The following is a 13,618-nucleotide window of genomic DNA, read 5'->3' on the forward strand; positions in this document are numbered from 1 at the left end:
CAGATGCTGGGGGCAGAACAGTGAGAAAAGAGTGAGATGGAAAGGGCAGGGAGGACAGGCCGGGGGAAGCTGGACAGGGTGGAGGCTGGAGGTCAGTGGTGGGTAATGGGGATTGGGGGGTACTGGGCGTTTAGAGGCTGAAAAAGCACGTGGATAAATGAAGATTCTTTTTTCTTTTTTTCTTTTTTTTTTTTTTTTTTGAGACAGAGTCTCTCTCTGTTGCCCAGGCTAGAATGCAATGGTGTGATCTCGGCTCACTGCAAGCTCTGCCTCCCAGGTTCAGGCGATTCTCCTGCCTCAGCCTCCCAAGTAGCTAGGATTACAAGGACCCACCACCACACCTGGCTAATTTTTGCATTTTTAGTAGAGACAGGGTTTCACCATGTTGGCCAGGGTGGTCTCAAACTCCTGACCTCAGGGGATCCGCCCACCTCAGCCTCCCAAGGTGTTGGGATTACAGGCGTGAGCCACTGCACCCGGCCAAGGATTCTTGAACAAAGAGAGGAGAAAGAGCAAGAGCCCAGATGGGTAAATGTCTCAGACAGGGAAAAGGTTAACTCCTGCAGAGACGTGCCTGGCAATGTCTGGAGACATTAGTGGTTGTCATGCCTGGGGGGAAGGGGATCCTCCCAGGACCACGTGGGTGGAGACCACGGTTGCAGCTCAACACTCTACATACAGGACAGCCCCCACCACCAGGAATGATCCAGCCCCAAATGTCAGCAGTGCCGAGATTGAGAGTTCTGCTTAAACCAAAGAGGAATGGAAGTCAAGGGTAGAGTGGGGTGAGGTGGGGAGCCCTGGGGACTCAGCCCACACCCTGTGGTCTCTATGCATGAATGGGGAAGGGCAAGAAGCAGGTCTCCAGGAGAGAAGCAAAGAATAAGAATAACTGCAGAGGCCAGACACCGTGGCTCATGCCTGTGATCCCAGCCCTTCGGGAGGCCAAGGCAGGCAGATCACTTGAGGCCAGGAGTTTGAGACCAGCCTGGACAAAATAGCAAGACTTCAGTGCTACACATTAAAGTAAAAATTAGCCAGGCAGGGTGGCGTGTGCCTGTGGTCCCAGCTACTAGGGAGGCTAAAATAGGAGGATGGCTTGCGTCCAGGAGGTCGAGGCTGCAGTGAGCCATCATTGCCCAACTGCACTCCAGCCTAAGCAAGAGAGCAAGACCTCATCTCAAAAAATAATAGATAGCTAGCTAGCTAGATACAAAAATCACACTGATTTTCCTCCACCCTTCATCCCAATCAAAATGCCATATTGGGCCCGGAGTGATGGCTCACGCCTATAATCCCAGGTCTTTGGAAGGCCGAGGCAGGCAGATCACTTGAGGTCAGAAGTTTGAGACCAGCCTAACCAATATGGCGAAATCCCATCTCTACTAAAAATACAAAAATTAGCCAAGGGTGGTGATACACGACTGTAATCCCAGCTACTCAGGAGGCTGAGGCAGGAGATGCACTTGAACCTGAAAGGCGGAGGTCACAAAGATCGTGTCACTGCACTCCAGCCAGGGTGACAGAGTGACACCCTGTCTCAAAAAAAAAAAAAGAAAAGAAAAAAAGAAAAAAAAAAAAAGGCCGGGCACGGTGGCTCACTCCTGTAATCCCAACACTTTGGGAGGCCGAGGCGGGTGGATCACAAGATCAGGAGGTCGAGACCATCCTGGCTAACACAGTGAAGCTGTCTCTACTAAAAATACAAAAAATAAGCCGGTGTTGTGGAACACGCCTGTAATCCCAGCTACTGGGGAGGCTGAGGCAGGAGAATCCCTTGAACCTGGGAGGTGGAGGTTGCAGTGAGCTGAGATTGTGCCACTGCACTCCAGCCTGGGTGACAGAGCAAGACTCCGTCTCAAAAAAAAAAAAAGAAAAAGAAAAAAAAAAAAAGCCATATTTGTTGACTAGAGATTAATGATCTGAAAAGTTCTTTGCCCCTCCCCAAGCCTTCAAGAGGCATCACAGCCCATTTATTTGATAGGATTTTGTTCACCATCACCCCAATCATGGGGGGTACGGAGGCTCAGACTCAAAAGAACAAAGATTTGTTAAGAAACCATTGCTCTGCAGCCACACTAGCTAGATTGCAATCCCAGCCCTGCTGCCTGCTGGCCTCAAGCGAAGTTTTCTCACTTGTGAAAAGGGAAGATTAAACCGCACCTCGTGGGGTTTTGCCGTGAGGATTAACTGAGATTATATATGCAAAGCACATAGAACAGCACCTGCTGAGAGCTTGCTCTTCTAATTCTTAGGAAGGTATTATGCAGAGAATAAGGAACTCCTTAAGATGATAAAGGAGCCCAGTACACCCAGGAACTCCACCACTTGTGCCCCACTGCAGAACAAATATTTACTGAACACCTACTATGTGCCAGGCATCGTTCTGGGCTCTGGAAATGCAACGGTGAACAACAACAAACCATAAACCCCTGCCCATATGGAAGCCATAAATGTGCAAAGAAATGGTAAATCCATTTACTGACCCTGAAAGCCCAGGCACAGATCCACAATTAATTACCAAAGCTACAAGGAACAGAAGAGCAGGGAACCACACACACGCACACATAGAATCTGGCATAGTTCGAAACCACTCATCTTGGATTTTCTTTTTATTTATTTATTTATTTATTTATTTTTGAGACAGAGTCTCGCTCTGTCGCCCAGTGGCACGTTCTTGGCTCACTGCAAGCTCCGCCTCCCGGGTTCACGCCATTCTTCTGCCTCAGCCTCCGGAGTAGCTGGGACTACAGGCGCCCGCCACCACGCCCGGCTAATTTTTTCTATTTTTCAGTAGAGACAGGGTTTTACCGTGTTAGCCAGGATGGTCGTGATCTCCTAAACTGGTGATCCACCCGCCTCGGCCTCCCAAAGTGCTGGGATTACAAGCGTGAGCCACCACGCCCGGCCTTTTTTTTCATTTTTTTGAGACAAAGTCTCGCTCTTTCGCCAGGCTAGAGTGCGGTGGTGCCATCTGAGCTCACAGCAACCTCCTCCTCCCGGGTTCAAGCAATTGTCCCGCCTCAGCCTCCCAAGTAGCTGGGACTACAGGCGAACGCCACCAAACCCAGGTAATTTTTGTATTTTGAGCAGAGAAGGGAGTTTCACCATGTTGGCCAGGATGGTCTCCATCTCCTGACCTCGTGATCCGCCCGCCTCAGCCTCCCAAAATGCTGAGATTACAGGCTTGAGCCACCGCAGCTGGCCAGATTTTCTTAACAAGAACTCAAACTAACCGCCACCCTTCATTGAGCACCTACTGTCTCCCAGGCACCTGGGGGCGGGGCTAGGGGGGGTGGGCCCGGGGCTTTTAGACATTATGTGATTGACAGAGTCGACTCAGCAAACCCGGTTGGTCCACTCTAGCACCTGATTTTACATGCACCCGGTTCCCCATCAATACATTTAAGAGCTTCAATTCCTTCCCTCCCTGACCCCTTCCTCATCACGACTGATTTCCTTTTATGGAGAAATCTGAAACAGTAACCCAACAGATATTTTTAAAGCAGGGCCTCAGACCCCACAGTGGGAAACCCAGGCAATCTTAATGATTGCCTTACATTAAGGCATTCCTTAAATGATTGCGCCATCTTCATCTTACAACCCCAAAGGTGCCTATTGTCAAGCCCAAGGAAGATGCTGCCCACACGTGGGAGAGGGGCCCATGGGGTCAGGGGGAACGAAAGGCTCACTCAAGGTCAAAGGCTCCTTCATGAAGCGCAGGGCTGAGGGGAGAGGAGGGGTCAAGGAGACAGCAGACAAGGGACAGTAGTCCAGATTCTTGGGCAGAACGGGACACACAGAGGCTCAAGTCCTGGCTCTGGCACTGACTTTAGGGCAAGGGAGTTATGCGTCCTACCTGAGCCTCAGTTTACTCCTCTGTGAAATGGGTGCATAACTGTATCTGCTTCCGGGGGCCACTGTGACAGTCCAGAGAGATAAGATAGACCAGGCTGTGGCGTGCGGTGATACCAATTACAATAAATAGGGTAAAAAACCGCCACTGCTTCTGCTACAATTGCTGCTGTTGCTAAGGCTTTAGAATTTGCCTCCGGACATCTGGAAACAGAACCCAAAAGGGTAAACATGGACCTAGAGTCCGGGGTGGCCACGGGCCTAGATCCAAGGTAGTTGGGTAGAGGGGGGTTCTGCAGTCCCTGACCCCAGGCAGCGTCCCCCACCGGTGAGGCACTCAGGGCGCTTGGCTCTACCCACACCATATGCGCTCGGGGGACTTGGCTGTCCGGGGCTGTCCAGACCCAGTGACCCCACTTCCCGGCCGCGACCCAAAGATGACGCGTGTCGTGTCTCTGGAGCGACTTGGGCTCGGAGGGGCCGGGGCACGGGTCGGAGGCGCGCTCCAGAGAGGAGCCCGCGGCGGGGCGGGCACTGGGGCAAGGTTCCTCGGGCTCAGGTCGGGCACGCAGGGCGCGGAGGCGCGAGCCCGGGCGGGCAAAGGCCAAGGTCAGAGGCTTCCCGCCCCCCCTACGCGATGCAGGAGCTACCGTCCTGGCCACCGCCCCCCGCCCCTGGGGAGGGTTCTCAGTCCACAAGCGGGGGCTCGATTTTGGCTTGGGTGGGGTCCTCTCCCCATCGCGGCGCTCCCCGCCCACGCCCGCGTCCCCAGACTCACCCTCTCCGGGGTACAGGTGGCCCGCGGCGCCCAGTAGAAGCGCGGCCACCGCCACCAGCAGCGGCGCGGCCGCCGCCCCCCGCCGGCCCCCGGTGCCCATGGCTGCGGGAGCGCGGGGTCTCCTCGGATCAGAGCGCGCGGCGCTGGCCCGCGGGGGTCATGCTCCGAGGCGGCCACCCAAGAGGCGCTGGGGGCCGCGCGTCCTTCTCTTCCACGCCCGCGACCCGCGGGCCGCAGCCCCCCTGCCGGGGAGGGCCCAGAGGCAGCCCCGGGAAGGGCGCGCGCGGCTTCGCCAGCTACAAATACTGAGCGGAGGCCCTTGCGGTGGTGGCCCCGACCCCCCGGCCGCTGCGGCCCGGGCCCCGTCCCAGGATCTCGGGGCCCGGAGCTCCGCGCTGCGCCCGGGACTGTCTCTCGGCTCTCGGCCCCGCGCGCTCTGGGTCGCGATCTGCGGGCTCCGGGACAGAGGGACGCGCGGACCGACGGACTAGCTGACTGGCGGGCGGGCACCTGGGCTGGCGGGTGGCGGGCGGGCGGCGGGAGAGAGGGCTGCTCGGGCCCGTAAACAACGCGGCCCGTCAGCTGGGCCCCGTGCGGGCCGCGGGAAAAGGCGGCGCGGATCTGGCCTAGGAAGGGACTCTGCGCCGGGGAGAGGCCCAGGAGAGGGAGGGAAAGCTTGCAGGGGAGGGAGGTGCCGCCCGGCCCCGCCCCGCCCCGCCCCGCCCCGCCCGCCTCCCCGCCTCCCTGTGCCGGGCCCCGCGCTGGAGGCCCTGGGCGCGCCGGGACCGAGGGGGCGCGCCGGGACCGAGGGCGCGCCCCAGATCCGCGCGCCCTACAGCCCCGAGTCTCCTTCAGTTTCAGACCCCCGGAGGCGCCCCACAGGCCCGACGCAGCGGCACAGATCCTTTCTCTACCATTTTGCTATTTTGTTCATAGTGGGCTTTGGAGGATTCCTGTTGATTTTTTAAAAAATATTGCATTAAAATGTTTATTTTGGTGACTCGAGGTGGTTTTGGTTTCTTCTTTTTTTTTTTTTTTTTGCACTCCCTTAAATTTTGCACCCCAGGCGAGTAGTGTCTCACTCGCCTTTCCTCAGTCCGGGCCTGGCCAGCGACACTCGTCCCAGAGCGCGTGGGCGCCCCCAGATGTCCCGCCCGCGCGTGCGCCCCGGCCCAGGGGCGAGACCCAAGCCAGGCCCCTGGGGACAGCCACGTGCCCGCGTGCCCAGTGCGCTCCCTGTGTTCAAGTTGGAGAAATGACACCTGGAAAAATGTGCAGACGCTTCTGAAAGGGCAAAGAAGACGCCAAAGAAGACGCCGGAGACCTCGAATAGGGCGCAGGTGGACATCTCTGATTTTCAGCAGACCAGCCTGTATGTGTCTGAAGTCTAGCAACGACATTCACCAACAAGGCTGGACAGCGGTTCCACCTACCTTACTGCAGGAGAGGAAGGGGCTTTCAGTATAGGAAAGCCAGAACTCAATGGGAGGAGGGTTCCTCCACCCCTCACTCCTGTGTGGTCTTGGACCAGCGACTTTACTGTCTCTGGGCCAGTTTCACTTATGTAATGGGTTTAATAATACCTGCATGCCAGTTCTGGGGAGGTACCCGGGAAAGAAAACTTAAGAAAGCGCCCAGCACAACCCTAGACCCAAGGCATTCATTCTTCTTTCATTCAATAAACAGTTTGCTAGGAGCTGGACCCACTGTTCATGCAACAGGCCAAACCTATTCCTGCCTCTGGGCCTTTGCCCCAGCATTTCCCTTGCCTGTAACACTCCAGGATGGCTTCATCTCTGAAGTGCCATCCCTAACCATATTTTTGCAAATCCTCCCCCCAGTTCCCTGTTTCCTTCTCTCTCTCTCTCTCTCTCTCTGTTTTTTTTTTTTTTTTAGATGGAGTTTTTCTCTGTTGCCCAGGCTGGAGTGCAATGGCCAGATCTCAGTTCACTGCAACATCACCTGCCTGGGTTCAAGCGATTCTCCTGCCTCAACCTCCCAAGTAACTTGGATTACAGGCATGTGCCACCACACCCGGCTAATTTTCTGTATTTTTAGTAGAGACAGGATTTCACCATGTTGGCCTGGCCGGTCTCAAACTCCTGACCTCAGGTGATCCACTGGCCTTGGCCTCCCGAAGTGCTGGGATTACAGGCCTGAGCCACTGCACCCGGCCCCTTCTCTCTCATTTTCATAGCATGTTTACCCCTCTACCTGCAATTGTTTGTTTTTTCTTTTCTTTTCTTTCTTTTTTTTTTTCCTTTTGACAGAATCTTGCTGTCACCCAGGCAGGAATGCAGTGGTGCAATCCTAGCTTACTGCAGCCTTGAACTCCTGGCCTCAAGCAATCCTCCTGCCTTGGCCTCCCAAGGTGCTAGGATTACAGGCATGCGCCACCATGATTGGCCTTGAAATTCTTATTCGTTTTCTGTGTCTTCTCCCCTCCCCGTGAAGGCGGAAATCTTTTCGGTCTTGTTTCACTGCTTAAACCCAGTGCCTGACAAATCTGTTGCTTAATAAATATTTGTTGAGTGGGAGAATCAACAAGCAATAAGTAATAGGGGATTTTTCAGTGAGCAAAATAAACATGACCCATTTCCTTATGGAGTTCACAACTGAGCCAGGGAGAGAGCCCTTAAAATAATTGAGTGTGTAATGAGTTGAGGGAAATGGGAGGTGCATAGGGAGGGGTTTGCTGAGGACATGGGGTTTTTTGTTTGTTTTTTGATGGATCTTACTCTGTTGCCCAGGCTGGAGTGCAGTGGCACCATCTTGGCTCACTGCAACCTCCGCCTCCCAGGTTCAAGCAATTCTCCTGCCTCAGCCTCCAGAGTAGCTGGGATTACAGGTGCATGCCACCACACCTGGCTAATTTTTGTATTTTTAGTAGAGACAGGGTTTCACCATATTGGACAGGCTGATCTTGAACTCCTGACCTCAAGAGATCCGCCTGTCTCGGCCTCCCTAATTGCTGGGATTACAGACACGTGAGCCACCGCACCTGACTGAGGATGTGATTTTGAGCTTAAGTCTGAAAATGAAGAGGAGCCATCCTAGGGAAGCCATAGGGATGTGTTTCAGGTAGGGGGAAGGCATGAGCAAAGGCCCAGAGGAGAGTGGGCAAGGCATTCTTGCAACTGAACCAGGCATTCACTGTAGCTGTAGAAAAGAAAGAGGAGAAAGTGAAGCCATGGGTGAGAACTGCAGTGGGCCCTTGAACATGAGTTTGAACCGTGCACATCTTTTTTTTTTTTTTTTTTTTTTGAGGCAGAGTCTCGCTCTGTCACCCCAGCTGGAGTGCAGTGGAGCAATCTCAGCTCACTGCAATCTCCACCTCCAGGGTTCAAGCGATTCTCCTGCCTCAGCTTCCCAAGTATCTGGGACTACAGGCACATGCCACCTCACCCGGTTAATTTTTGTATTTTTAGTACAGACGGGATTTTACCATGTTGGCCAGGCTGGTATCGAACTCCTGACCTCAGCTGATCAGATCAGCCTCCCAAAGTGAGGTCATCTTTAAACAGAATGTTTTTCAATAAATATATTGGAAACATTTTTAGAGATTTGCAATAGTTTGAAAAGACTTGCAGATGAACTTGGTAGCCAAGAAATATTAAAAAAAAATTAAGTTAGGTATGTCATGAATGCATAAAATATATGTAGATACTAGTCTGTTTTATTATTTTTGTTATTATTTTCTTTTAGAGACAGGGTCTTGCTCTGTTGCCCAGGCTGGAGAGCAGTGGCCCAATCATGGCTCACTGTAACCTCCAACTCCTGGGTTCAAGCGATCTTCCTGGCAAGCACCAACACGCCCGGCTAATTTTTTTACTTTTTATAGAGACGAGGTCTCACCATGTTGCCCAGGCTGGTCTCTAACTCCTGAACTCAAGTGATCCTCCTGCCCCTACCTCCCACAGTGCCGAGATTACAGGTATAAGCCACCATGTCCAGCCCTATTTTATAATTTGCTAACATAAAATATACACAAATCTGTTACAAAAAGTTAAAATGTATTAAAACGTACACACACACTTACAAACCATACATGGTGTTATTCCAAGTCAAGAGAAATGTAAATAAATGTAAAGATGCAGCATTCAATCATAACTGCATAAAATTAACTATAGAATATATTGTGTTATTGTAACAATTTCATAGCCACCTCCTGTTGCTACTGGAGTGAGTGCAAGTGTTGCAAGTATCCGCTTTAAATGCCATGTTACATTAATTATCTCCCTGTGGGCAGTTCACCTCTCCAGGAATTTGTGCCCCGGTAAAAAGGGATCTCTTGGCGGTTCCCGCGTATTTTTCACTGTGTTTAGTGCAATATCGCAAACATTGAATAACATCCTGAGACCCATGTAAAGTGCCACTAGTGATGCTGGAAATGCTCCCGAGAAGCAGAGAAAAGTCAGGACAGGACAAGAAAAAGTTGAATTGCTTGCTACGTAACATAAATGGTGCTCTACAGCTGCGGTTGTCTGCTTCAGACAGACAATTCATCTTGTAAACAAATTTATGGCATTGATAAATATTGTAGCGTTCTGTAACTGTAAATGTATTTTCTCTTCCTTGTGATTTTCTTTTTCTTTTTCTTTTTTTCTTCTTTTTGGAGACAGGGTTTCACTCTGCTGCCCAGACTGGAGTGCAGTGGTACCATCAGGGCTCACTGCAGCCTCTACCTCCTGATCTTGGGTGATCCTCCCGCCTCAGCCTCCCAGGGAGCTGGGATTACAGCCACATGACACCATGCCCAGCTGTGATTTTTTAAATAACATTTTCTCTTCTCTAACTTGCTTTATTGTAAGACTGTAGTGTGTAGAGGCTGGGCACAGTGGTTCACTCCTGTAATCCCAGCACTTTGCAAGACAGAGGGAGGCGGATCACTTGAGGTCAGGAGTTCGAGACCAGCCTGGCCAACATTACAAAACCCCGTATTTACTAAAAATACAAAAATTAGCCAGGCGTGGTGTGCTTGTAATTCCAGCTACTCTGGAGGGCTGAGGCATGAGAATTACTTGAACATAACAGGCGGAGGTTGCAGTGAGCCAAGATCATGCCACTAGCGCACTCCAGCCTAGGTGATGCTGTAAGACTCTATCTCAAAATAATAATACTAATAAAGTAAGAAAGAAAGAAATACAGTATGTAATACTTGTAACATACAAAATGCCTGTTAATCGGCTGTTTATGTTATTGCTAAGACTTCAGGTCAACAGCAGGCTATAAGTAGTTAAGTTTTCAGGGAGTCAAAAGTTATATTCAGATTTTCAACTCTGTAGGGGTGAATTGGCACCAGTAGCCACAACACTATTGAAAGGTCAACTATAAAAAGTGCAGAACCTAGAATATGCCATGTTAAGATTTGCTTTGGGGCTGGGTATGGTGGTTCATGCTTGTAATCATAATCCCAGCACTTTGGGATGCCAAGGTGGGTGCATCACTTGAGCCCAGGAGTTCGAGACCAGCCTGGGCAACAAGGCAAAACCCTGTCTCTACCAAAAATACAAAAAAATAGCCAGGCATGGTGGTGGGTGCCTATAGTCCCAGATACTCAGGAGGCTGAGGTAGGAGGATCGCTTGAGCCCAGGAGGCAGAGGCTGCAGTGAGCTGAGATCGCCCCACTGCACTCCAGCCTAAGCAACAGAGGGAGACTCCATCTCAAAAAAAAAAAAAAAAAAAGATTTGCATCTCCATGATACTAAAAATGCATTTGGTAAACTTCACAGCCATTCAGATATGAAACCATAAGACTTTATGATATGAAAATTTTATTTTATAATTTCAGACTGAGGAAAGTTTCTCCAAGCCAGACGTGAATCCCAAGTTTAACTTTGTAAAATAACAAACTTGGCTATGTAGAAATTAAGATTATAAGAATAGCCAAAAAAAAAAAAGTCTCATATATCAAGTCAAAAGACAGATTTTTAAAGAAATTTTTCTTGGCCAGATGTAGTGGCTCACGCCTGTAATCCCAGCACTTTGGGAGGCCAAGGCAGGCGGATCACTTGAGGTCAGGAGTTTCAGACCAGCCTGACCAACATGGTGAAGCCCCATCTCTACTAAATACAAAGAATTAGCTGGGCGTGGTGATGCATGCCTGTAATCCCAGCTACTTGGGAGGCTGAGGCAGGAGGCTCGCTTTAACCCGGGAGGCGGAGGTTGCAGTGAGCCAAGATCGCGCCATTGCACTCCAGCCTGAGCAACAAGAGCAAAACTCCATCTCAAAAAAGAAAAGAAAAAAAAAAAAGAAAAATTTTTCTGTTGATGCATAACAGACGTACATAGTTTTGGGGTACATGTGATAATTTAATACATTCATATAATTTGTAAAGATCAAATCAGTGCACTTGGGATATCCCTCACCTTAAATATTTGTCTTTTCTTTATGTTAGAAACAGTCAAATTCTTCTAGCTATTTTGAAATATTCAATAGGCTATTGTAAACTATAGTCACCCTACTGATCTAACAAACACTGTCTTATTTCTTCTATCAAATTGTACATTTGTACCTAGTAATCAGCTTCTCTTCATCTCCCTCTTTCTCCTACCCTTCCTGGTAAACCAACAATCTACTGTCTATCTTTTTTTTTTTTTTTTTTTTTTTGAGACGGAGTCTTGCTCTGTCGCCCAGGCTGGAGTGCAGTGGCACGATCTCGGCTCACTGCAAGCTCCGCCTCCCGGGTTCACGCCATTCTCCTGCCTCAGCCTCCCGAGTAGCTGGGACTACAGGCGCCTGCCACCGAGTCCGACTAATTTTTTGTATTTTTAATAGAGATGGAGTTTCGCCGTGGTCTCAATCTCTTGACCTTAGGTGATCTACCTGCCTTGGCCTCCCAAAGTGCTGGGATTACAGTTGTGAGCCACCGCGCCCAGCTACTGTCTATCTTTATGAGATCCACTTTTATTTATTTATTTTTTTTTTTTTGAGACAAAGTCTCGCTCTGTCACCCAGGCTGCAGTGCAGTGGTGCGATCTTGGTTCACTGCAACCTTCACCTCCTGGATTCAAGCGATTCTCCTGCCTCAGCCTCCCGAGTAGCTGGGACTACAGGTGCCCGCCACCACATCCGGTTAAATTTTTGTATTTTTCGTAGAGATGGGGTTTTACCATGTTGGCCAGGCTGGTCTCGAATTCCTGACCTCAAGTGATCCATCCACCTCGGCCTCCCAAAGTACAGGGATTACAGGCATGAGCCACTACGCCCGTCCGAGATCCACTTTTTTAGCTCCCACATAGGAGTGAGAACACGTGATATTTGTCCAAAAGACAGACGTTTTAAGGGAGGAAAGTATATGCAACAGATAAAAGGCATGCATTCAGTCTGGGCAACATAGCGAGACCTTGTCTCTACAAAGAATGTGAAAATTAGCTAAGTGTGGTGATGTGCACGGATCATTCCAGCTACATGGAAGGCTGAAGGGGGAGGATTGCTGGAGCCCAGGAATTCGAGGCTGCAGTGAGCTATGATTGCACCACTGCACTCCAGCCTGGACAACAGAGCAAGACCCTGTCTCTAGGAAAAAAGAAAAAAAAAAGCTTAAGGGTCAGAAATGAGAAATTTTTTTTATTTGTACAAATTTAAGTGGTACAAGTGCAATTTTGTTACATGGATATATTGCATCGTGGGGAAGCCTATGCCGCTGGTGTATCCATTACCCAAATAACATACATTGTGCCCCAGAAATTTAAAATGAAAGACTAAGAGAGCTTTTTGGGAGAATTGAAATATACCCCCTTGTTTTGGTTTATTATAGTAAAATACACATAACACAGAATTTATTATTTTAACCATTTTAAAGCGTACGACTCAGGAATATTCAGTACTTTCACGACGCTGTGCAACCGTTGTCACCATCTCGTTGCAAAATGTTTTCATCACCCCAAACAGAAACCCTGTCCCCATCGGCACTCACTCCCCACCTCCCCTCCCCAGCCCCAGGCATCCACTAATCCATTTCCTATCTCTGTGGACTTGCCTGTTCTGCAAACTCCATATAAATGGAGCAACATAATATGCGAGCTTTGGGGACTAGCTACTTTTATTTGGCATAATGTGTTCAAAGTTCATCCTTGTCGTTGCCTGAACCAGTGCTTTATTCCTTTTTATGGCTGAATGATATTCCATCATTCCTTAGAGTTTGAATGATCAGATCCATTACACACTCCTATTTTGAACTCATGCTTATTTATTTATTTATATATGCATTTATTGAGACAGGGTCTCACTCTCGTTGCTCAGGCTGGAGTGCAGTGGCGCTATCTCGGCTCACTGCAGCCTTCACCTCTCTGGTTCAAGCAATTCTCCTGCCTCAGCCTCCCAAGCAGCTGGGATTACAGGAGTGTGCTACCATGCCCCGCTAATTTTTGTATTTTTTGGTAGAGACAGGGTTTTGTCATGTTGGCCAGGCTGGTCTCCAACTCCTGACCTCAAGTGATCCTCCCGCCTTGGCCTCCCAAAAGTGCTGTGATTACAGGCGTGAGCCACTGTGCCCAAATAAACCCATGCTTTTTGAAGCCTGCAATGTGAAAGTGCAAACCACGATAGTCAATAATAATTTTATTGTACTTTTTAATTAATTAATTAATTTTTTTTGAGACAGAGTCTCACTCTGTAGCCCAGGCTGGAGTGCAGTGGTGCCACCTCAGCTCACTGCAACCTCCGCCTCCCAGGTTCAAGCGATTCTCCTGCCTCAACCTCCTGAGTAGCTGGGATTACAGGTGCCCACCACCACACCCGGCTAATTTTTGTATTTTTGTATTTTTAGTAGAGATGGGGTTTCACCATGTTGGCCAGGCTGGTCTCCAGCTCCTGACCTCAAGTGATCTGCCGGGCTCAGCCTCCGAAAGTGTTGGGATTACAGGCGTGAGCCAGCATGCCCGGCTTAATTGCACATTTAAAAATAACTAAAAGAGTATAACTGGATTGTTCGTCACACAAAGGATAAATGCTTGAGGGGATGGAGACCCCATTCTCCATGA

At 49.8% G+C, this 13,618-nt stretch overlaps 1 protein-coding gene across 2 annotated transcripts in view; it reads right to left on the minus strand.

The window, feature by feature from the left end:
- The window catches only part of INSR (insulin receptor), a 184,803-nt gene extending 179,491 nt beyond the window's left edge, over nucleotides 1–5,312 (minus strand). Inside the window, exon 1 of one of the 2 annotated variants that reach the window (XM_034945359.3) lies at nucleotides 4,634–5,312. In XM_034945359.3, coding sequence (XP_034801250.1) covers nucleotides 4,634–4,733 — 100 coding nt within the window. In that variant the 5' untranslated portion in view covers nucleotides 4,734–5,312. The remainder of the gene's footprint in view (nucleotides 1–4,633) is intronic. The other variant, XM_034945358.3, reaches the window with a different exon arrangement.
- Between the last annotated feature and the right edge of the window lie 8,306 nt (nucleotides 5,313–13,618).

Source organism: Pan paniscus, chromosome 20, assembly GCF_029289425.2.
Source record: "Pan paniscus chromosome 20, NHGRI_mPanPan1-v2.0_pri, whole genome shotgun sequence".
In the NCBI taxonomy this organism is placed as follows: Eukaryota; Metazoa; Chordata; class Mammalia; order Primates; family Hominidae; genus Pan; species Pan paniscus.